General features: G+C 39.8%; 1 protein-coding gene across 1 annotated transcript in view; it reads left to right on the top strand.

Annotated features, from left to right (window-relative positions):
- Positions 1-25582, top strand: part of CDH2 (cadherin 2) — a 114333-nt gene that overhangs the window by 73600 nt on the left and 15151 nt on the right. The window contains exons 3-14 of the mRNA XM_030231181.2: positions 2442-2668; positions 4492-4638; positions 5724-5879; positions 7245-7389; positions 8445-8617; positions 13515-13652; positions 14014-14199; positions 16105-16361; positions 17673-17815; positions 19009-19242; positions 19563-19796; positions 21033-21172. Of these exons, the coding sequence (XP_030087041.1) occupies positions 2442-2668; positions 4492-4638; positions 5724-5879; positions 7245-7389; positions 8445-8617; positions 13515-13652; positions 14014-14199; positions 16105-16361; positions 17673-17815; positions 19009-19242; positions 19563-19796; positions 21033-21172 (2180 nt within the window). The remainder of the gene's footprint in view (positions 1-2441; positions 2669-4491; positions 4639-5723; positions 5880-7244; positions 7390-8444; positions 8618-13514; positions 13653-14013; positions 14200-16104; positions 16362-17672; positions 17816-19008; positions 19243-19562; positions 19797-21032; positions 21173-25582) is intronic.

Raw genomic sequence — 25582 nt, 5'->3', positions numbered from 1 at the left:
TTTTGAGAGCAGTTGTAGCTGAGATGAGATGAGAGGTTAGCAGAGGCACAGAGCTATGGGTCATGTTGCTGGCTGGTGGTTTTTTGGTTTTTTTTTTTTACTTATGTGAAGTGTTTCTGAGAGGTTTGTTTGGGAACAGTGGTGACATTTTAAGGATGCCCAACTTCCTCCGTGCTTGGGGTCTGGATAACCTGTGCCTCTGTAACCAAGTACAGACAGCACTGTTTAATAGTTCACTCATTAAGTTCTTTTATCCTTAAGTGTAGTGACTTTGGAGTTAGCTCTTCTTGGACATCTTTTTATTTCTGTGCTGGGCAAGAATTACAGAATTAGGACTGTGGTAATTTCTACATACTGGAATAGCTGCTTTAAGTAGTAGCCTTACATTCTTGGTGTAGAGTGATGCGTGTTCTCATTTGGCTGCAGCATTTCCACCTAGTGTTGCAGTGAGCTGACTCAAGCTGAAAAAAGCAGGAGGTCAATGGGATGGTGGTTAACATCTGGGAACTGGAACTTCTGCCTGTCAGTTTTCTCCTCCCATGTGACCAGCAAAACAGAGGATCTGACATCTCCACGTTCTGCAGACCTGTAGATTATAGGGAAGGAAGTCATTGTACCTAAAAAGGTACAATGAAGGTGCAATAGACTTGAGGATCCATAGGAATGGCTTCAATATATGAAAGCTTTCACGAGAGGCTGAGTATTTACTAGAGTTTTAGAAAACCACTCCCTTTGCTTATGAGGAAGACCAGAGGCAGCCTGTCCAAGGAGGATCGCAGGAGCAGTCCTGCTGGTGAGGCTTCAGCCTTTTACCCAGGGAGGTTTGTTCTTTCAGGGTCAGTGCTTTGTGGACATGGCATGCTCTTCTCCTCACAGTGAGGCTGACCTTTCACAGGTAAAAACCTTCAAACTCTGGGATCTGTCTGGAAAGAGCAGTATCCCTGCCCAGTTCAGCAAGATGAAAATTAAGAAGGTTGATGCTGTATAGTTTATTTAGAGAAGTGCTGTGCTTTGTCTCCTTTTTGTATCTGATGGATCCTTTTAAAATGCAGTCTTTTCTGTCAGGAGAGGGCAAATGGGGGATTCTGGATAAGTGAAAGGGTGCAATAAGGGAAGAAATTTAGTCTGTCATCTGAACATCAGCTTGGTCCTTAAAGTTCAAATACAGAAAAGTAATTCTTCTTAGTACCTTCCAGAAAAGAGTGCATTACAGAAGAAAGCATATGATGCATGACATTTAGTAGTGATTTTTCTTGAGAGGGACCTTTAGGTTTTGAAGCTAAATAGTTTTTGCATGGTTTAGCACAATATAAAAAGTGCAATAACTGAAATGAGGCATAAAGCCTCATTTCATCTTCACTATGTGGATTTCAGCACAACCTTCATAATGGTGTTTTCCACTTCTGTTGCCCATACAATCAAAATATTTCATAATGCTTTGGAAACATTAAAGAGTGATCATTGGTTATAAAAGCACACTTGCATTTTTTTACTTACTATTATTTGTAGTAACCCAGAAGATAACTGATGGTGAAAAGAATTGGGTAGAGAAGACAGTAACCTGTTACCAGTTCTCTTTTGTGGACAACACATGATTATCTCTACATCTGGTTTTACTGACTTCCTGTTCCAGTGTGTGTCTTTCAGACACAACAAAAGGAAGGAGGGAGGAGAGAATTAAACAAGAATAGGTAATCCCTAAATAGATAAAGGGACATGTGTGGTATAGAATATAGCTTAAAAAAAAAACCCAAACAAACAAAAAACCCCAAAACCCCAAACAAACAGACAAATAAACACAAAAAACCAAACCAAAAGAAAAACTCAAGGTCATTAGGTTTTCTCTGTGAGGCATTTACTGCCTCCTCCATCTTGACAATGAGGGGCAAGGAAACTCAGTCCCAGAGCTCATAAGTAATCTTCCTGAGATGGCACAGCTGAATCATTGGCTGATGTGGGCACAAAATTTAATATTTTTAACATATTTCAGGGTTTCAGCCTTACTCCCATTGGCAGAGAGAGCGTGCTGGAAACACAGTTGTGTTTGCAGTTATGGTTGCAGTGTAATGAAATTTTTTGAGTGTTTTAATGAATCAGCTTGACTGGATTTTTGCAAAGCTTGAGATGCAAACCCAACTAGCAACCAACTGAGATGTACTGTAGGACATGGAAAGGGGATGGTTTTCTTGCTGGTGGTGGGGTAAATTTGTAGGCAGGAGGCTGTTCTGTCTAGGGTTAAAATCTCAGCCTAGCAGTCCAGTTTTGTGGCAGGGAATAACTGGTAAAGTACAAGTCCTGACTTCACTGCATGTGATAATAGCAATAACACATTAAGTATCTCTGCTTTTGAGTTTGTTCTTAGTGCATTTGATGTCACAGTGAATTCAGTTGGGCTGCTTTTTCAATTTTGTTCTGTTTGCCATTTTCTGTCTTTTTTACAGTGAGGTTTCGAAGCTGTGATGGAAACAAAAAAATACACTTTGGTAGCAGTGAGCCAGGAGATTTCAGAGTAGGTGAGGATGGTGTGGTCTATGCAGAGCGAAGCTTTCAACTTTCAGCAGAGCCCACGGAGTTTGTCGTGTCTGCTCAAGACAAGGAAACCCAGCAAGAATGGCAAATGAGGGTGAAACTAACCCCGGAACCAGCCTTCACAGGGGCTTCAGAAAAGGTAAAACAAGAGCTTAATGCAGTCTGTATAAATGTATCTCCACAAAGAGGTCTAAAAATAGGGGCTTAATTTTGCCTGTCATGCACCTCTCCATGAACTTATTAATGGACACCTAGTGCATGCAAAGCTGGAGCTTTAGAAGGAACTTTGATCATCTTTTATTCTGTAGTTTTGCTAAGGCATGAAAGGACATGCCTATTTAACTATATAGGATTCCTTGTGTTTGAGCTTTCTGTTTGTATAGCTTGAGATTTATACCTGAATTTAAGTCTCACACAGCCATTCCTTTATTTTAAATTGCTTGAAAGTATTATAGTATTTATTCAAGTGGTTAAATATAACCACAAAATAAACAAATCTGTGATAGAGTGCATCAGTCACATTTATTAGATGGGAACTGTAGATTTACAGCAGTAAGTAGGAAAGCACTTCTGGCAGGGAATATTGGCTTTGTCTTGTCCCGTCATAATCAAATTGGAGATTGTAAATTATTCATTATTCCAGCACTACTTGGTAAGGAAGGTAGTCTCCCTCTGCTGGAAGCTGCCATAGGATAAACCATGTACTGTAACAAAAATCAGACCTAGCAATATGCAATTAGCAATGGATTTACTTTAGAAAAGCCTGTTAGGTTGTTTACCTTTTTCTGTTATATTACCTGTTGCCTGCTGTTTCTTGCCTTCTCCTTAGTGAAGGAGAAGTGTTTAGTTTACAGATAAAGAACAAAATTTATTCATAGATTAACATACCTATAATAGGTAGACATTTAAGATTTAAGCATCATGTTAAAAGTAGGTAATGTGGTTATGCAATACGTTTTTCCTGAGAACACACTGGAGACCACTGCTGTGTAATCCTCAGTTGTTTGTTTGCTTACTTTGTGATTGTGTTAAATTTCCTAAGGCATGATTTTAACAATGGAAATACTGTCATTTTGTTCGTGGAAGCACTGTAAAAGAGCAGATGCTTAGATGTGCCAGCACATGCCCTGTTTATTCCAAAGACACTATTCAGGTGTCCTTATCATCAACAGAATGTAGAGGAGTAGAATCTGGTCTTCAGTTGGGTGTCTGTTCCTACTCAGTGATGTAGTTGGTTAGATTGAAAAAAAGTTCTTCTTTTGAAGGATTGGGAAGATGTTTTTGTCCCCCTGTTTCCGACCTCAAGCAAGCTAGCTGTGTGTGCTGTCATCCAAAGGATGAAATGACTGCAGATAGAGAAGGGAATAGGAAGGGAATGTTGACACCCAGCAGAGATTAATGCCCAGTGTGTAAAGTGGGTCATCTACTGCATCCATCATGGCTGACATAGGTTTAAAATAATTACAGCATTAATTCTATGGGATTTAATAGAGTCATAAATATTTGAGACATTCCTTACCAGTATGTATTAAACTTCTCTTGGAACTCAAATTACATTATAGCACACCCAGATCTAAATTTAGAGTACAGTAGCACATTACCTGAACTGAAGCTGTAGCTAATGAGAAATACATAAAGGCATACTATAAAATTCTGCAAAATATTAACTACTTCTCAGAAAGTGCCAGATAGTTTACACAGTAGTGCCATGTTATAAATGGTTTATAATTCCCTTTCTCTTCCTAGTTAAATGAGGCAAAAAAGGTTCTTACAATTTTGCAGTGAAGTTGTAAATGATATTTTTTTTCAAACTGCACCGTGAATGCAAATAAAACAGTTTGATGAACACAGAGGAAGGACAGTCTTTCAGTCAATTATGTAACTGTACCTGAGTTACTTTATAATGTCTGCTAGTAGTTCTCCTTCTAACATGTGCTTAATTTTATCTTGTACCTGGGAAAGGACCAAAGGAAAATTGAAGAAATCATATTTCCATGGCAACAATACAAGCACAGCAGCCCTCTGAAGAGGCAGAAGAGAGACTGGGTTATTCCTCCAATCAACCTACCAGAAAATTCCAAAGGACCTTTTCCTCAGGAATTAGTTAGGGTAAGGAAGTTAATAGAAGTGTGGTTTCAGTGTCCCTCAGAGAGCACTTGAAAAGATTTTGTGTAAATGATGTCTTGTTCATCATCCAGACATTTATCAGACTCTTTTGGGTTGGTTTCTTGTTGCTGCCTGTGCTTTGCATGCTGGGATGCATCTAATTTCCTGGGGTTTAACTTGTTCCTGTGCATCTCTGCTGGTGGAAGATGACCTTGTTTTGGGTGGTAAGTGTGTTCAGGGGCGTCTCTAGTGGTTCAGGAGTTTTCCAGTCTCCTGCCTGGAGGTCTCTGCCTGGGAAATGGTGTGGGAGTGAGCAGGAAGCAAAGTGCACCAGGAGACTAATGGAAATTCTGTCTGATGGGGTGAGGACAGCAGATCTTCCACAGAATTCTGCTGCCCAGAAGTGGCCACTGCAAGGAGCCACTGCAGGAGCCAGCCTCTTCTGGGCTGGCTTCCAACCATGGTACTGGCTGGTCATGATCAATTTGTTGGAACTTGGCAGAACATTAGCCCAAGTTGATAGGACACAGTTCCACTCTGTTCTATTTTATGTGTGCACTGGTGATTCAGCTGCTCTTCACAGATGCACTGCCCTTCAGTTGTTTCCTTGGAATATGAAACTAGTTCAATGTTTAAGCAAAAATGTCGAGTTTCTAAAGAGCTGGCCTGTCATGGAAGAGAGCCTGTAGCTTTGGGCTGAGAAGGTATAGAAGGGGAAAAACACAAACCAGACTTCTAATTTCATGTCTAATTTTATGATACTATATGTTTTCTCTAAGATCTAAACAACTCTGCTTAAAGTATTTGCTTGTTTTTGTTTAACACAAATAATTTTTATTTCATATAATTTATGAAATAAACAGGGATGATTTTACACTTCTGAATATCCTTTGACCAGTTTCTAACAAAGAGTCCTGTTAAGAACTTGAGACTTCATACCAACTCTGTACCATTTCCAGAATCATTGTTTTTGCAAGTACATCTTAAGGAGCAAGGAGAAGATAAACAGAGCTGCTGCTTGTCTCAGCAGCAGTCCCATCCTGCACTTGTTTGTAGCTAATGTAAACTTCATCTCTTTTGACACCCAGATTAGGTCGGATCGTGATAAAAGCCTTTCTCTGCGGTACAGCGTGACTGGCCCAGGAGCTGACCAGCCTCCAACAGGCATCTTCATCATCAACCCCATCTCAGGACAGCTGTCTGTGACAAAGCCTTTAGACCGGGAGCAGATTGCTTCTTTTCATGTAAGAGTTTAATTTACCACAAATCAGATTATCAAATTGAAGATGAACATCTGCTTCAAACATGACTTGAGCAGCCAGCATTTAGTTTTGTATGAGATATGATTTGAGGAGTTTGTAGCAGATTTGTATTTATTGTACTTAATAAGGCTAACTGATACTATATTTAAGCAGCTTAAATACATTAACATATGTAAACAGTGATTAAATGTATTTAGGTAAAGTAATTTTAAAAGATGGAAATATGGGTATACTGTGGCTTGTATTTCAAGTACAGACCATTGATCACAGTCTCCACTGAATTGTATACTTTCCAGAAGTTTATTTTTAATTCAGCAACTTAAATTAGGATGTGACTGCTATTAGAATTGCAGCAGCTGTGATTGGAGAACTGGATGGGAAGAATAACGTACCAATTTTTATTTTAGAGGCAAATCTGAGCATTTTAATAGAATTGTAAATTAGGCCTATCAGCTTATGAAAATGATATTCTTCGCTCTAAAGAAATTGACAAAGTAGACCACAGATTCCAGTACCAGTGGAAAAGGAAAGTTGCAAGGAAGACGGGGAGAGCAGGCTGTGACCTAAAGTTTCCTGTGCTTTTGGGAAACCATGTTGAAATCACCCAGCTCCTGGAGAGAGTTTTCCAGCATGTTGTGGATTAAAACACTCCTAACCTTGTGCTCTGGGGAGCCCTTTGAGTGCTACTCCCAATCAGAGGGCACAGCAGGAGGCATCTGGGGGGGAGGTGTGGGTGAAAGGCTCTCAGACAAAAGCTCTAGCATCCATAAGATTTTAACTGAGAATTTGACATTGGCAATTCAGGATTTACTGACTTAGAAATTTACATTTATATGAGTCATTTCCAGGTTGGTGAGCTAATAATGCCATCTTGCTGCTTTCTAGTAGCTTTGTAGCCACAAGATAAGTGTGTGTGTGTATTCATGATGGGCATCAGCAGGGCTGCTATAGGAGGAAGTTGCTCTTTTCTCTAGCAATGGCCACACTCTGGTCTAAATACACAGATTTACATTAAAATCTTCATCTTTTTGGAGAATGTTTTCTAATAGCCATTATTAAAACCAGAATTCTATATGACAGTCGGCACTAGTAGTAATCAAAATTACATGATCTAAAATAATTTTCATCAAATCAAAGAAGGAAGTGTGCAACTTAGAGTAGTTTGGAAGTCTGAACGTTAGTTCCATTAGCAGCTTGGAAGTTTAAAAGGTCGATATGAGGGAGCAGCAGCAGACAAGCAAATACACTGAGCTAAAAATGTCTGGCCTGAAACTTCCTGTCACTATTATTATATCTATTTGCACCTGTACGTTGTGCAAATTCTAATACTTCTAATGATTTTTGCAGCTGAGAGCACACGCAGTGGATGTGAATGGAAACCAGGTGGAAAATCCTATTGACATTGTTATTAATGTAATTGACATGAATGACAATAGACCTGAATTCTTACACCAGGTTTGGAATGGGACAGTCCCTGAGGGATCCAAGCCAGGTAATACATGGGCTTTTGGGAGGCAGAGGTATTATTTTGAAGTATCATATTTACAGTATCATTTTGAAGGTGTGATGAAGGGAGTGCCTTCAGACCTTGTAATACTTCGAAAGGTGTCTTTAGTGCGATGAGCAAAATCTCAGATCCTCTATCTTCTTATTTCACCCTATTTTTAATGTACTTTTTAGCATGCAGGGATTCATTTCCAAAAAGCAAATTTGCTACATGCATGAACTAAAACCAGGAGAGACTTTAAGTATATGACTTCTGGTTTATGGTTTTCAAAATCCTAATTAGAACATAACAGTTCTTACACTTATTTTTATGATGGACATTGATGTTCATTTAGTTGACAGGTCAGGGTATAAGAGACTTCTGAAATGTCATTAGATACAGTTCTAGTTCTGATTCCCAGAGGCTTTGCAAATACTGGGATTTGAAATCAGTGTCATTTGAATTCTTGAGAAAACCTAAGTGTTGTTCAGATCTCATTAAAATTCTAATCAGCTCAGACTAAAGTTTGCACTATGGCTGAAACCACTTCCTTAATTTGTCAGAAGTGCAAAATGAAAGGTTAGCTCCAGAAATGTGTTTTCTAACTTTGCAGTGTTTACTTGGCATTTGAGATCTATCTCAAAGACTTTTGAAAGAGTATTATTTATATTGATTTTCAGTCACTATCAGTATGTCCACCAATTCTGAACAATAAGTATATTTCCTTTGGCCCAATTAATAACGTAAGTATCTAAACATGAGATGTTCTTTTGTTACAGAAATGTTATTTGTGGCAGAACTGTAGAGTTTCATTGTTTATGTAGCTTCTTCAGTTATAAGCAAATCTAATCTTTTATAAACATAGAGTATTTTTATCTCCTCTTATGTATTTTAATTACTCTGTTGGTGAGTCTTGATTTTAGCCAGTTTGTTTTAAGTAAAGAAGGAATGTGCAGATTTTACCAAAAGAAATATGTGCTTTGACCACTGCTTGTAAAGTGATCTTGTATAATCTGAGTATAAACTGTTTATATAACATCAATAATTTTTCCTGCTGCTAGGAACCTACGTGATGACTGTTACTGCCATCGATGCTGATGATCCTAACGCCCAGAATGGGATGCTGAGATACAGAATCTTGTCACAGGCCCCGAGCAGCCCCTCTCCAAACATGTTTACAATCAACAACGAGACTGGTGACATTATCACTGTAGCAGCTGGCCTTGACAGAGAGGTAGGGCAGCTCTTCATCCCATGGGCTGGGTTGCACTTAATATTGTAAAGAGGCATGGCTTGGGGTAGTGGGTGGGTGAGAGGCTGGGCATGAGCTGACAATGTGCACCTGCAGGCAGTCATATCCAGGGCTGCATCAGAAGCAGCGTGGCCAGCAGATCAAGGGAAGTAATTCTCCTCCTCTGTTCTGCTCCTGTGAAACCCCACCTGGAGTGCTGCATCCAGATCTGGGGTTCTCAGCACAGGAAGTAAGTGAACCTGCCTGGAGCAAGTCCAGAGGAGGGATGTGAAGATCGTCAGAAGGTTGGAGCACCTCTCCTGTGAAGATAGGCTGAGAGAGCTGGGGCTGTTTAACCTGGAGAAGAGAAGGCTCTGGGGAAACCTTATTGCTGCTTTCCAGTACCTAAATGGGGCCTAGAGGAGAGCCTGGAGAGGGGTTTTTAAAAAGGGCATATAGAAATAGGACGATGGGAGATGGCTATAAAGTGAAAGCAGGTGCATTTAGATCAGATAAAAGGAAGAAATTCTTTACTGTCAGGGTGGTAAGATGAAGGAACAAGTTGCCCACAGAAGTTGTGTATGGTCCATCCTTGGAAGTGTTCAAGGCCAGGTTGGATGGCATTCTGAGCAACCTGGTGTAGTGGGAGGTGTCCCTACCTTAGGCTGGGTGTCTGCAGCTAGATGATCTTTAAAGTCACTTCTAGTCCATACAATTTCATGATGCTGTGAAGTATTTCTCCTCCTCCTTAGTCTTAACTTACTCCCTTTCTTCACCCAGTTGACACCAGTTGTTTTCCTAGTCCCAGAGTACAAAAACTCGAAGGAGAGAAAAATTGCATTGGGGATGAAAGTTGGACCTATGTATTCCATACATGTAGTTCCTCCTGGCTGTCTGGGGTCATGGAAAGGATCTTGTCCCATAAGCCTGTTTGCTCTTAAGAAACAGATACACTCTAATGATAGACACTAAAGCAGAGCAGTGCAATAATAATAATAATAAAAAGAAATAATCTGTCAGTAATTCATTGCTACGTGCTGAGCAAGGTCCATCCTGTCTAGACAGTTCTTCACTGTGCCCACCACTGGAGAAGGAGCGTGCCAGATCCTCTGCTCTGATTCACCCATCTGTGAGGTTGGGAATGAAAATATTTCCCTCCCAACTCCAAATCTGTCATACTAACTGTGCTTTTAAACCACTTGAAAACTTCACAAGAGATAAGCATTATTTTATAAACAAGCTATAAAATCCTAACAAACCTCTTTTGAATACATCTTGTTTCAACTTCTGTATTACAAACCTCATTTTAGCTCATTAAATCCGGAGTACTGGATTAACTGTTCATCTTTTAGCTGCTTGTTTATAGTTATTTAAAATGGAGAATAAAAATGCTTTCTGAAGTTCTGTGTTTGCTATTAATATTCTCATGCATTTCAGTTTGAAAGGGGCAATCAGAAGATTTGAAAAGCTAAACAGACTGTTAGATATTGCAATTAATTTTTGAGGTTTTATTAACATTCATTTTATTTAAGTTGGTTTTGAAGAGAAGGGATTTGAGCAAAGGAAAACCCTGAACTTTACAGTATTGCCCTATTAAATTAAAAGAATGATGGGCAGCTTTGCCCTTGTTTTTAAAATCCCCTGGTCATCTTTGACAGATGAACTTTCAGAAGGACATAGCGATAATTCTTGAGGTTTTATCACTTGGTGACTAGCTATACTGGAGGGATTTAACTCGGAAGAAACCAGCTGCCTGTGGAGCTCAGACCCTCCCATTAACAGTTGGAAAAGCTTTGTCATTCACCATCAGTTTTCCTGATGGATCACACTGCTGACAACCAGATGGGTATATATAAACATTTCTTGAAAATACTGGATATTAATGATTAACGTTAAATCATTCAAATATTAAATTAGACTAATATGAAATAAAATGGTTTCCTTCCCAAGCTTTGCTTCCCCCATTTCCTGAGTCATTTTGTGGAAGTCAATTAAATTAAAATGACTGGGAGCCTAGAGAGCCAAAGCTGAATCGTCTTCTGACAGTGGGCCAGGGAGTGCCTTCTTGTCCATGTACCCCAGCTGGTCTGCCCACTTCTGCCTTCCCACTCTTTTCTATAAGTCTTGTCTCTCTTGATAAACCTCTAATTAAAGTCATAAAACGCTAGGCAGAATTTTAAATTCTTAAATAATGTGACACATTTTTTATTGGAGCATAAGTGTTGTAGGCATTAAAAAAAAAAAGTGGTTCCTCTGATAGCATTCCTCATCTGCTGGTATTTTAGATTAACATGCACAATGCATTATCTGTGCTAACACGCACAGGAGGAGATTTGCTTAGGTAAGGAAACTCAGCTTAAGGCAGAAGAAATCTTTCATTTGTTATCTCAAAAGATGCTGTTTCATGAGATCCAGCTGCTCTTATTTCTTCCGTTATTGCTGTGGAATTCACTTCAGCATTAAAACATCTGCCTTACTGCTGGAGGTGCTGAAGAAGTCAGGCAGGGTACTTAAATTTACACACTGACATTCCTGCCTCACGTGAGGTTAATTCAGTGAAGTGCTCTTTTATTTGGCCTGTGTTGAAGTGGAAAGATGTGAACTGATGAGGTCTGCGTTCTTTCTTGAAGCTGCCAGTTTGCTTTTAGATGTGTTGCTGCTAAGTCTCTGTGCAGGCTGCTGACACATGCTGCACAGCTCATTCCTGGCTGCTTCTCAAACCACAGGAAAAAGAGACCCACCTCCCCCAATTTCCCCATGCCTGGAAAGTTGTGTGCTTGTTGATTTCTGAAATTTCACTTTCAGCAGTTGATCTGCTTTATGTGAGTGCTGGGGAGAGGGGAAAACAACAAGGAAACAAACAAAAACACTGATTTGCTGTCTTTTGGGGCACTTTCTGGGGAAGTTTGTAGTGTGCTGGTTCTGTTGGAATTAAGTAAGTCGATTGTAAGGAAGCTGAGTCTCTGTGTAATAATAATGGAGTTTTCCTTAATGAAATTTGCTTCTTGGGATCAATGTATTAGGACCCAGATGAATCAGAAGCACCTGCTGTTTCAATAACATAAAATCATATGGCAGTGAGATTTGTTTCAATACTGCTTTAGATTTTATTGTTTCACAGTAAGTAAAGTATGATTTTTTTCCTGGGTAAAAGTGGTAAAAGCATTTCTTTGATTCCCTCATGACTGCTACTCTTATTGGTGTCATGAAGGAAACCTTTAAGATGTTTAAAGCCTGTTGAAGGTCGGTTTGCAAGTATGTTTTCCAAGCCAGAATTCATATACATCTATGTATATACATTTATGCATTATTAAACATGTATAGTGCACTTCTGTAGACTTAATACTAGTCTTGCTTTTTTGAAAGAATTGTGGGATGCACATGTAGCAATACACATTGGGGTGTCTTGTAAGGGTTTCTGTGTGAAAGAGGGCATGAGCATAAATCATTATCTTCAGTGGGAGGGAGATAAAGATCCATAGAGCTTTTTTTAAAACTTTCTATTCCGTGACTCATTGTTGCTGCTTGGAAATGTACAAACCGTTAAAGCTCTCATTCTGTCGCACTGTCTGGCCAAAGTTTCAAAGAAAGCTAAATACTACCAGTGGAATTATCCTTGCTTATTTTTTGTAGCAATACCTGTAATTCCTTTTTGTAAATGGTGTGATTCTAGGGGTGTCCTGCTTAGGGTCAGGAGTTAGACTCTCTGATCCTGATGGGTCCGTTCCAACTCAGCATGTTTCATGATTCTGTAAATTGTTTCCATGAGAAATAATTTGTCATATACCCCACTCCTTAGACAGTAGAAGGAAATAACGTACCCCAAGTGGGGGGAAAAAAAAAAAAAAACAGAACATAAAAATAGGCTCTTTTTGAATTATTTTTATTTTGCCGAAAGGTTTTTGCCAGTGTTAAACGATTTGTGAAAGTGCTGTTTCAAAGCAATAGCAGCTCCTTATGTTTGTGTCCTTTCTTTTGGGAAGAACTGAATGGTAACACTTCTCTGCAAGGACGGACGATGAACTGGAAAAATGAAGGAGCATGCACAGTATTTGAGAGCAATGAGTTAAAGTAAACTTTTCACCAGTTCTACACAGAAAACATATTTATGATGTTGGGTTTTTTTTTTTTTTAATAGAACCTTGTTGATGTTGTTTTAAGCAGCTCACCCGGCTGAGGTCAGGTCTCTACAGGAGTTTCTGGTGCTTAGGGACGCTGGCCCCAGTCCAGCTGTGAGGAAGGAGTGAGTGCCCAGCTCAAGGGCCGTTAGCAGCAGTGGGGGGAGAGGGGGCCCATGGCTGCCATACTCACCAGGGTGTTTAACATTTATGGAAATAGCCCGTTTGGTGCTTCCCTCCCCCTTTCTCCCAGTGCCCTTACTCGTCTCTGTTGGCCTCGACATCTTTGGTTTCCATAGAGATCACAAGAAGTTGCAGCCGCGGTTTTATGCTCGGGCTTGGCTGAAACAAAACCTTGGCACTTGTGGCCGTTTGGCCGACGAACCTACCTTGGCTCAGTGCTCTCAAATGCTTTTGAGGACTTTCCCTGTTTTAGTATAAAATGCACTCTGTCTCTCTTTTCGCTGTTTGAAAAGCATTGTCAAACCTGTGATCATGCATTAACTGTCTAGAGTGGTTTGATTTATTAGCGTAGGAAGCAGTCAGTCTGTCCTTACCTTGATGGTCTTTGAAGAAAGTCAAATAGTAGTTCAATATAAGCAACCTGCTGCTGTATTCCTGTGGCACAAACTTTGCTTGCTCCTGTCATTTTGGGTGATGCTAACTAGAATAAACTGCGTGATAGGCTCCATTGCTTAGCAGAGTGCAAGTTTTGGGAACACCTGCTGTCCTATGGTAATGTTAGTTTTGTCTAAAACTTATGTTGTCATTTTGTGTTTCAGAAAGTACAACAATATACATTAATAATTCAAGCTACGGACATGGAAGGAAACCCAACATATGGTCTTTCAAACACAGCAACTGCTGTCATCGCTGTGACAGATGTCAATGACAATCCTCCAGAGTTCACTGCCATGACTGTAAGTACAGGATAGGAGTTACTGAAGGCTGTGCATATTTATAACCCTTCTCTGTTTCTCTCATTACATTCACAGACAGTAAATATTTATTACTTATTAAATACCATACTGGCAGGCAGAATCAAAATATGGGCAGGATGTATATCCCTTACATGCTGCATTCTGCTTTTGACCAGAAGGCAAAAGCTGACAAAGGAATCAAGCCATTGGTTCTCTGGGTGGCCTCAGGTAATCTTCATTAGATAAATTATCAGAGCTCCAGTGAAGAGAGATGGGCTGCCCCACTTTGATGAACGTTCAGCCTGGTGTGGCCCTTGCATGCTCCCCCAGATGAGGTGAAGTGTTTCCGTGGTTTCTGCAGTTCTACGGGGAAGTGCCGGAGAACAGGGTGGATGTGATCGTGGCCAATCTGACGGTGACAGACAAAGACCAGCCGCACACGCCGGCCTGGAACGCCCTGTACCGCATGACCGGGGGCGACCCGACCGGCCGCTTCACCATCCTCACCGACCCCAACAGCAACGACGGGCTGGTGACTGTCGTAAAGGTAAGGCGTGCTTGCCTCTCAGAGAGTACAGCAGAGATGGAAGAGGTGGGAGAACACCAAAATGGGTGAAATGGGAATTCCTGAGACCAGCATGAATCTGGAATCAAATGGATGCTCCCTTTCTTGTGGAATCTAGTCCGTCTCTTCAGTTGTTACCTTGCTTATGCTATCAATAGTATTCCGCCTGCTCAGTTTTGAAAATCAGGCTAGGTTATTAGAAATTACAAATCTTGAATCTTTATTTGCCAAAAGTTAGAAATTACTCTGTGGAAAAGTGTCTGCTCAGTATTTTTTGCTAGTCTAAACTTCCTACCTCCTCAATTAGTAGTCATGCGTGTCGTCTGCACATTTTATGTCAAGATGTTCCATTAAGGAAGAGATACAGGCAGTCAAAGCACAATCAGAGAGGAAAAAATGATAGGTGGGAGGGTACTTCTACAAGAGACATTTAAAGGCTGGCTATTTTTAAAGCCTCATTTAAATACCTTTTATGGAATAACCTGTCTATCTTCATTCTCTAGCCAACACAGCTCTGTGTTGAGGGATGACTTATTTCAAGTGATAATAACAATGTGATTCTATAATTAAACCTGCCAGGCAGTAGCCACCTATCCTCATGACCCACTGATAAATGTCTCATCTCTGAGTTGGCCTACTCTGGTTTTGGCTGATCCGTTTCAAAGTCACATGTGTGATGCCAGTAATCCCATTTGGAAATTAAAAAAATCACTTTTCCTTTTCTCTCTTTTTTTTGTTTGTTTTGTTTTAATTTCATTTTGTTTCATTTTATTTAATTTAATTTTGTTTGATTTTAATCCTCCCAGTATCTAGGTGACAAAAAGATACAACCTACATGCATTAATAGTAATTCACATTGGGTTTTTTTAAGAACTGTCTCTGGTTTATAACTGCTCTTCCCCAGAGGTATAAATTGTTGCATTGCAGTCTTCCAGGAAGAATTATGTGAGTGTCTGTGCTTTTTAACACTCCTTTAAGTGCCCAGACACAGGAAGAGTTGGAAACCTGCCTACAGTTTTTATTGGCAGTGCAATGAGTTAGTCTGTCAACCTGTAATGAAGATTAGATTGTCTCTTGTCACTTATTTCATACTGTCACATGCAAACTGCCCCACTAAGGTACAGGGTTTTCTTCCAATCTGGGATCTGTGTGAGTAGTACAGTGCATAGTACAAAGGGAAATACTGTCTCCAGGAATGCCTCAGCCCTGCACAACATATCAGAGGAACTCTAGATTCACACTATTTTTACTTCTTCTTAAGTTGAACTTCTGGCTCAGTGAGGAAATCTCCAAATGGAAGATCATCTTCACTGGGAAGATGGAAGCTGTAGGTATATCAGAAATCAGGTTGACTGGGATTACTAAGAGTCTTTCTAGTGAGGTGTTGAGGACATGAGAACCTCTGATCTATGGTAGTAGCTATAGTCATGAACTTGTTTGAAGGAAACTTCCGTCCTTCTAACAGGAAGAGGCAGCTTTCTGTCCCCAGGAGAGATCATCAGGAGGTGCATGTGAGTGCCTAGCACAAAGCTGGGAGCTTCTTCATCATTTTGTGATTAAACTACTCTTTTCCTCATTTGTCTCTAATAGCAGTACCAGAGTAGGTTAAATCCCAGAATGATTTCTAAAGGTTTCTAGCTCTTGTGACTTCAAAACTGCTGCTGCTGCTGTGTGCAGAACCGAAACCACCACATGCTGCTAAACAAAGCCCCCAGCGCACGGGCTTGTGTCGAGGTGATGATATTGTGTGCTCTCTTCAAACTCCATGCTCATTTTTCAGAAAAGTGCAAGAAATCTTCAAAAAAGTGCTTTAAATTTAAAATGTTACTGTGTGTCCATTGCTCCTGTGGGTAGACATTAACACTTCCTGCTCTTTGCTCTTCCCAGCCTATTGACTTCGAGACCAACAGGATGTTTGTACTTACCGTGGCTGCGGAAAATCAAGTGCCTTTGGCTAAGGGGATTCAGCATCCTCCTCAGTCAACAGCAACCGTGTCCATTACGGTCATTGATGTGAATGAGAGCCCATATTTTGTTCCAAACCCCAAGCTCGTGCGTCAGGAAGAAGGGCTGATGGCTGGCAGCATGTTGACAACTTTTACTGCTCAGGACCCCGATCGTTACATGCAACAAACATCTCTGAGGTCTGTATAAGCATTTGGCAATGTCTGTGTTATGGAATGGGTGGCGAGCAAAGAGGTGACATTTGAAATGACTGCATTTACTGTAGCACACAGCTATCCAAACACATCCTGTAGGTTTTGTGCAGCTCTCTCCAAATGGGTTTTTGGCTGTAGAGAAGGCGAGCTGACCAGCATTCATAGGTGTGTAAACTGGGTCATTTTCTCATCTTAAGATAAAATGCAGTTATGCATCTGTGGTAAAGTATATATTCTATCCCAACAAATTCAGTCAGAGCAGACACGTGCTTCTGTGAGCTAAGAACATTTGCAATTAAAATTCAGTAATTTTCACATGGCAGCAAAATCAGATTGTTGATGAAATCTGAAGGTGTTTTTTTTTCCTTTTTTTTCTCCAATAAAACAAAATGGTGGTGTGGTCTGACTGTGAATTCTTGTAGTATGGTCATAATTTTATCATAACTTTTCTTATGTCTAGAACTTTTGCACAAAAGCATACCTCATGTAAGACATGGTCGTTATTTGCAGAGCTAAGGCTGTGACTGCCCTCACGTGCCCTGGGTCAGGACTCACCTTACCCAGCTTTGTTTTTTTAGTTCATGTAGGCGAAACTCCAGAATTTATGTTCTGTCTTTCCTTCCAAAATCCAAGATTATTGCAGTTTTATTTTCTCTTGATTTTTGGTTCGCTGTTTGTAATACTTTGGTCATTTCTGGACATAACCATCATAGAAATGACAGCATGAGGACTTGAATACTAAGATAGCTTGCACTTGATTAATGTCAGAGAGAAAATTTATCAGATAGAAGAATGGTTTTGAAAGACACTTCTCTTTCAAATTAAGATCAGAAACATGCAGTAAAACCGGGGCCACTGAAAATGAAGTGATACTGAAGTGCTAGAACAATGTGAGTTAGTGCAACTAACACTATCCATTTCTGTCTCTCTCCTGCTCTCAGCACTCTGAAAATTAGTATGAATAGCTCTGTAGGTGTAGAAAAACCAAGGAGAACCCTGACTGACTATTTTAATTGAGTCTGAGTAGTAATGTTATATAGTTTATGGTAATTATATTATTTCCTCCAGTTACATGATAACTTACAGGGCAAGGCACTTCAAGAATCAAAATGCGGGACTGGTTTTAATATGTATTTCCAAGAAATTTACTGACAGGGCTAGATAAATGAAAATTTGTAAATCCTATCTTCAAATTCCAAAAACATGTTCAGAATACAAATTAAAATATTAATACTGTCTTTGTTGTTAATATTTATGTTGGCAGATAAATAACACAAGTTATGATTAAATACACAGGTACTCAAAACTTTCAGATCCTGCAAACTGGCTGAAAATTGACCCTGTTAATGGACAAATAACTACTACAGCTGTTTTGGACAGAGAGTCAATATATGTGCAAAACAACATGTATAATGCAACTTTTCTTGCTTCTGATAATGGTATGTATCAGTATTGCATATTTTTTTCAAAAAGCTTTTCATCTTTGTGATTGAATGGCATTCAGTTTTACTGGGGCAGAAAACAGGATACGCTTAGCATACATCCCGCTGGAAATCTTTATTACTATCAGACTCTGTATAATTTCCCAGCTACTTGGGAAATGGCTGAAGAATAATTCTCTGAGTTTATAAAAAAATACTGTCTTGGTTACATTAGTTGAGTTGACAGAAAATTGAAAAAGCCCTGCATGGGAGTGTGGTAGGTTGAGTGAATGCACAGCATGAGTGGGCTTTACGGGGAGTAATGTGTCATTGGAGGGGCTTTGTATTTTCCCACATTCAGGCTGCAGCAGTGCAGAGGGAAAAGTATCTTTTTGTTGTCAGTTTGTTAATGACAATTAACGCTGCTCAGAAATGAGTCCTTTGATTTCAGCTGGAGGGCTCTACTGTTCATAACTGATAGCAGAAAGATGGACAGGCACAGTTAGAGACGTTCTCACATTATAAGGGAAAACTGAAACACTGGGGCTATTTGCCTTGGAAAGAAGACATGGTAAAAATTTCTGAACTGGAAGCTATATCAACTGTTTCTATACTTTGGCTCTGTTCTGGAGAAAAGACATAAATGGAACTGGAAGATTATGGGAGGTGGAATGAGAACCATTGCTAGTTATACTGAAAAATTCAGTGCCAAGTGATCACATCAGTGTGCGATTCCAGCAAGATTTATGGAAGTATCACACATTCGATATGGATGGCAGGAATGTCCAGAAATAGCATGATGAAACTCAGTATTAGAAAGAATTTAAATACCACAGTTATGGTAAAGGGTGTTCTTAAGCCTTCAGAGTTAGGAAATAATTTTTCCAGAGAACAAACCATCCCAATTTTGCAGCTTCTTTAAAGCCTTTGATGTGGACCATCTCTGGAGATTAGCTGTCTGTCTGATCAGTGAAGTGGGTGAATCCATAATCTGTGGATCTGCAGTTATTTGCTGAATTTTGCTGAGTAGAGCCATTTTTCTAAGCACAGACTGCTTAAGAATTACTGTGTTAGCAGGACCAGTGACAGTGTTAGATTGTTTTTGTAAAAGAATCCCCAAACTGAGGTAAACATTTAAGTGTGTTGGTACAGCTTCGTTTAAATAACTTTGCAACTGGAAACTGGCTTAATGCTATTTCATTTTCTTTCAGGAATACCCCCAATGAGTGGAACTGGCACACTTCAGATATACCTGCTGGACATCAATGATAATGCCCCCCAAGTGCATCCAAAAGAAGCCACAACTTGTGAAACACTGCAGCCTAATGCTATTAACATCACTGCTGTAGACCCTGACATAGATCCAAATGCAGGCCCGTTTGCCTTTGAGCTGCCTGACACACCTGCTAGTATTAAGAGGAACTGGACCATCGTTCGAATTAGTGGTAATTAACATTATGGAAATCTTCATAGTTTTAAAGAAACTTCTGCAAATATCTTCTTAGTGGTATTATTTCACAACATACATGAGTTTGGTTGATATGAACAAGAAATCACCTTAGTGTAAGTTCTCCAGAGGACAAGAAATTTTAAGAAAGAAAAGATGGTCACAGCAGTCAGGAAGTCTGTTACCTTGAGTGTCACAGAACAGTTTGAGCAGAGAAGTTAACACTGAGCTCAAACAAGTGCTATTTTTGCCAATTCTATTTTAATCCCATGTGAGCAATATATTACTTTTTAACCAGCACCTTATTTCCACACACAGGCGATCACGCCCAGCTCTCCTTAAGAATCCGATTCCTGGAGGCCGGTATCTACGACGTGCCCATAGTCATTACAGATTCTGGAAATCCACATGCATCCAGCACTTCCTTGCTGAAGGTGAAAGTTTGCCAGTGTGACTTAAATGGAGACTGCACAGATGTTGACCGGATTGTTGGTGCAGGGCTGGGCACTGGCGCCATCATTGCAATTCTGCTTTGTATCATCATCTTGCTCAGTGAGTAGATAGCTCTCTTAATTTTGACTCCTTTACTCTTGTTTTACAGATACAATATTACTTACTTTAGTATCAGGTACATTGACAAAGACAGGGGAGTTATTAAAGGCTCATATCCAGGAATTCTTGCTGCATGTTTCAGTGTTTTGGACAAGTATGAAAACTTCCTGATAATACAGGATTTAGAGTTGGACAGAGTACAGCTAGCACCTGTTTGGCAGTCAAGCCCTGCAGTGGGTTTGTGAAAGAGATTTTCCATTTATACTCATGGACACTTGTAGTGTTAGGTCAGTGAGTGGCCAGGTTGAAGATGTGATTAGTCCCCAGGCTTCTAATCTGTCTTGTGCTGCCAGTACTGTGCAATTTGGTGCCACCCATAGCAGGTAGCAATGCTTTTAGGGAGTGCTCTGATGTTGCTACCACTGTGCTTCAGATTAATGCAAGCAGGAATTACTGTTGGAAAGTAATTCATCACAGCCCTTCACCGTAAGGCCTGGAACGAAAGGCAGGTGTTGCGATGATGTGTATGGTTAAGTACTGCATAAAGCTGTACTAGTATTTTATTTTGTGTGAAGTGCATTGAGAAAGGAATATGACTAAAAATCATGAGTAAGTGTCTGTCCAGTGTAGTAAATTAGATAATTAGATTAGCTAGCTCTCCTAACATTATAGTTAACTGATTGCCTATTGTGGTGGAACACAAGGGAGAGATTAGCCTGGTACACCATGCACCCATCTAGAACATAGAAAATTACGGAAAACAATAATTTTAAAAAAATGAGCCTGGATAAGCGCATAATTCTACACAAGCAGCCAGTGCATTTACTTTCTTCATAGAAGATGCTTTTTAAATGCTAGGTGTGAAACTAACAGAGCCTTATTGATGGAGAGATTTCTTTCTAAATAGAGTGGTTTATGAAGTATAGTCTTTCTTAGTTCTTTTCATGGCAAGTTTATTTTGCAGATGTGGAATGGATTTGTTACTTACAACCTTGAATATGTGATTGATTTCTAAACTGAATTGCCTATAGTAGTCTGAGATGAAACATCTCTTATTTAAGCTGCCTTCCGTCAAATTAATAATTTTTAAAAAACCTCCAGAACAGTCAAATCCAATTTCATTGCTTTTTTCTTTTTTTTTTCTTCTTTTAAATCTTCACATTAAATTTCTACAGTTTTTATGGCTGTAGTTCAGAATCAAGGTGTGGTTTTGTCTCTTCCATTTTTGCATTACAGTTTTAGTTTTAATGTTTGTGGTGTGGATGAAACGCCGTGATAAAGAGCGTCAGGCAAAGCAGCTCTTGATTGATCCTGAAGATGATGTGAGGGACAACATTCTGAAATACGATGAAGAAGGGGGTGGAGAAGAAGATCAGGTGAGGAAAGGGTAATGGGTTTTATGTATAGATTTACACTTCTCTCTGCACTTTATTTTGTTTACATTGAAACACTCTGGTAGGTAGCTAATTTTTACTTTAAGTACTGAAGGCAACAGCTGCTTTATCTTTTTTTTTTTGCTATTACAGATATACCAATTGCATGCCATTTGGATAAGATGTAAAAACAGTATCTTGTCCTCTTGCAGTAAAAGCATTCTGACCAGATTCCAGCTAAGGCTGTTATATTTAAATGAAAGTTAACATCCACTGTCATTGCTGTGTGTAAACTTTCCTCACTCCTTGTCTGGGAACTTGTACAGCAACACGAGTGAAGGGTGCCTAATATCATCTAAACCAAATACAACCCTTTCTTGGTGATGGGTGAATGCCTTTCTAGATAAATAGTAATGTTGGCTATTGACAGATTTGCCACCACTGGGATTTCAAGCTTGGAAAGCATTTAGGATTCAAGTAGCTGTCAGGGCACATCTGTGTTCATTCAGATACTTTCCCAGGCAGGTGCCATATGCATTTACTCTCATGTCACCTCTGGTTGAACCACTGCTGATATGTCAGAGGCCTAGGAGTGGTGTGTATATGCTAAGAATAGTGTCTTTTCCCCCCTCACTCTCCAAGTTAGTGGATTTTCAAGCAGTGATTTCCTTCATTCAGAGGACATTTATTAAGTGCTTTATGAACATGGACAAACAGCAGATTTATGCACATTATCAATGGTAGAAGTGAGTGTAGTAATTACAAAGAGAACAGTGCGTATAATAGTCTAAGAAATTTTCCAGTTAAAAGCCTTGAAAAATTAAGTGCAATTCTTCCACACATCCCCAGTCTCAGTCATCTGGCACTTGAGTTATCTGAAAAGTGTCTCCCTTCGCTGGTACAGACTTCTATAGTTTCCTTCTGCTCATTTGTTTGTTTATCTGAAATTTGTGTTCCCCTTAGTAATTTCCATGCTTCCTGCATTTCCCCAAGTACTGTTCCTACTTCCTGGCTTTTCTGCATTAATGTTCTTCTCAGGCAGTTTTCAAAGGAAACTTCAGTTTATGCAGTTTTGGAAAAATGCTTATGTTAAATAAAGTGAAAACAGCCCTTTGAGTCTATGCATGTATTCCAGTTATTTGTACATAGTTTCAGTACAAGAACTGCATCCTGTTCGTGCATCTGTTGTTGTACAGGAAGGTTACAGTCTTAAAAGAAAATTAGGAAAACTCATTCCTCTGAGAAGTAATTTTTCAGTTCACATATTCCCAGCTTCTGTTCATCCCGAATTCTCTGGAGGATCTGTTCAGCGATTGTCATGGATCTTTGATTTTTAATTACTGTCCACACAACCCTCAGGACAGAAGTGAGTTAGGTTCTCTGAGTGTAGTCCATTGGGAAGCCATAGGTGATGGTAGGGTAGCGTTGGGAGGGATTGTGCTGCAGATCAGAAACATCAGGCGTAGTAACAGCGTACAGTGAGAGCAAAACGGGAATGGTGCTGAAGTCTCTCCTCTGCCCATCTTGTGCTGTGCTCCTCTCCAGCTGGCAGGGCTGTCTTTGTGAGGGGTATGGTTAGGGTGGTGTGGCAGGAGTGAGTGAGACGTGCCGTGAGTGTCGCGGAGGTTGGCGCGATGTAAACCATCCGTAATCGCTGCCTGTCGCCGGCCCTGAGTGAATGTGCTGCGCGCGGGGAAAGGAGAACTGCCCGCCCATGGGCTGGCTGGAAAACAGCAGGCAATGTGAAATTAGGACCATTTCCTCTCACAGTGGACGTAGAGAGCATCTAAACCTAGAGAATTTTAAGGGCTTTACAAAAGATTGAATATTAGTCACAACCCCCCTTCTTACTTTCTGAAGATGAATTTTAAAGCCACTACTGCGACTTATTTATCTTCACTGCAGCCACTTGTTCAGGTACGTGGGTCCCCTTTTTGATCCATTGACAACAGGCCAGTCTCTGGGGGTCTGAAACTCCCTTGCACACTCTAAATGTACAAAGCACGTCCAGAAAAGAACAGCTTGTACAATGTTCGTGACCATTTCTAGTGCAGCCAGTTTTATACCACTAGTAGGCAAAATGGGAGTAGGTTCTCCCATAGGTTCAAAGCTAGGAATTTGTTCCTATGCTAAATAGATAAAAAGACAGCAAAAACTTTTCACCTTATTTTATTGGCTGCAATGGATGACTTAAATATGTTCTGTCTTGCTTTTCAGAGAGATTATTTTACTTTATTTTGATTAGACAGTTTTTAAATCTACATTCTGCCTGTCCATAACTAGATGGTAATAATTGTTAGGTTTGTTTCTTCTTGGTTCCCTCCTGGCCTCCCTCATCTCCTTTGCCCAGAGGAAACAGGGGGAATTGTATTTCATTGGGGTTTATTTGGTTTTGCACACATTTTATGTGAGAGTTCAGAATTTAGAATGCAAAGCTTTTCAAATGTCCCAGCAAGTTCTCTGCAAGCTGTAATCTCATTTTTGCAAACCATGGCTTAGCAAAATACTGCATAAGCAAAGCTGCATACAGCATTGTGGGCAAAAGATATTGGCTAGAAAGATCTTTCTGTTTTTGTCAATGTTAATGAAAGCATTCGAGTGTCAAAGTAAGTGTTCCAAAAAAGTATGGGACTAACATCTAAAATGTATTTCCAGAATGAGGCCTCACAAGGTAAAACTGCCACTGTTCTATTAAAATCAAGAAAAATTGCTTTGTGTCAGTCTTGGATCTATAAGGCATCAGAAAATTACAGGAAAATGCTCTGCATCAATATTAACTTTTTTATGGCGCACCACCCCTAAAATCCTGAGGACTGATTAAACAAGCAGCTTCAGTTGAAGGTAGTAAGCAAGGTGGCTCAAACACAGAGCCATTCAGCCCAGGAAGCATCTCATACGGGTAAATAAAAGGGAATTTTAAAGCCTCGTGTGCATCTCAGTGAAAACAGTGTTTTAAAAGTTTCAGACATTTTCATTAAAGGTAAAGTTACTTTTATTTATAGCCAGCAAATTACTTTTTAAAATCACATGCTTCTCTAGAAGGACAGCTTGAAGATTTACCCTGTGTGGCCTGATATTTCCCAGATGTTTAGGTTATTTGAAGATATGACTGTTAGGGCTTGAAAGTAAGTGATAGAACTTAGATCTCTCTTTATCCTGAAACAAATTAAACTTAGGATGTTTTTATCATAAATACTTTATTCATTTGAGAGGTTTAATTTATTTATTTTGAAATTATGCGAGTTGGGTTTCTTAGCTGTCATGGCAGACCCAGAAACTCCTAAAACATGTTCAGCAGGTTCCTTTCAAGCTCTCTGTACATTGTATCAGAGTGATATCTCCTGTAAGAAATTAGATGAGTTCAAATTCCAGTTTGTTCCTCTGAGTCATAGCAACTGACAGAAACAAGTTGGAATTCCTGTTTGGTTTTGTTAGTGTGTTTGTTTTTTTGGTTTTTTTTTTTCTCCTATGCCAGCAATTCCAAGGAATTATGAAGTGAAATCTCTAATAGAAGAGCAGTTTAGTCCTTCGTGAAGGTTTTCTGTTAATCCCATCTGAGGCCATCTTGACCTGCTTTGTTCAGTCTGGCAGATTGAATGCTTCTCAAGAAAATTGAGGATCTTGAATGATTCATAGTTGTCTTCTACCCTGGCATGATGTACGCAGGGTTGTGTGATCTCCACAGCAGCTGAGAAAAATGCTATTAATTCTCTAAGCCAGAAAAGCTTTTGATCTGTGGGTCATAACTGAAGTCAGCCTGCTCGCCTCTGAAGAGCATTGTCAACACTGGAAGTGTTGTGGACTTTTTTTCACCTAGAAAAAGCAGGCTGAAAAAAGGCTCCAAAATGTTTTCAGCACTCCTGTCGTTCCAGGCAGGAACTGTCTGGGTTTTCTGAACAGTGAATGTACTGGCAGAAGTTGGGGATAAGGGAGGAATGAAAGAAAGCAGAAGTGTTCCAGATAGAAAGCTTTGGATTTCTCTCAGGATTCTGCTTAGTATTTTCTACTTTTTACAGTTGAGCTACCTGACTTAGAGGAGATGGGCCATGAGAGGGTTTGAGTCAGCATCATTCCACAGAAGTCAGTGTGACTGGTTTGGGACGGGGAGAAGTGTCGGGGTTGGGGTTTTTTTTTGGTGTTGGTTTGTTTGGTTTGGTTTTGTTTGTTAAACCCTGGTATTTTGTTTTGTTTTTCCTAAAATTGTATCTGAATCTTAAACTCTTGTGGATGGGGGACGGTATAGTTTGTTACATTCTGAAACAGAAAGTTCAAATTAGGAAACCATCGTGAGTGCCTCTCTTGATTATTAACGAACCTCATGATCCGCAGCTTGTAGCTGTTCAGCAAATGGGGAGGTGTGAGCTGCAAATGGTGAATATTCTTTCCTGATACAATGTGCTCTGAACTTGTAAC

This window comes from Serinus canaria, chromosome 2, assembly GCF_022539315.1.
Source record: "Serinus canaria isolate serCan28SL12 chromosome 2, serCan2020, whole genome shotgun sequence".
Classification (NCBI taxonomy): domain Eukaryota; kingdom Metazoa; phylum Chordata; class Aves; order Passeriformes; family Fringillidae; genus Serinus; species Serinus canaria.
This window is presented reverse-complemented; position numbering and strand designations above follow the sequence as displayed.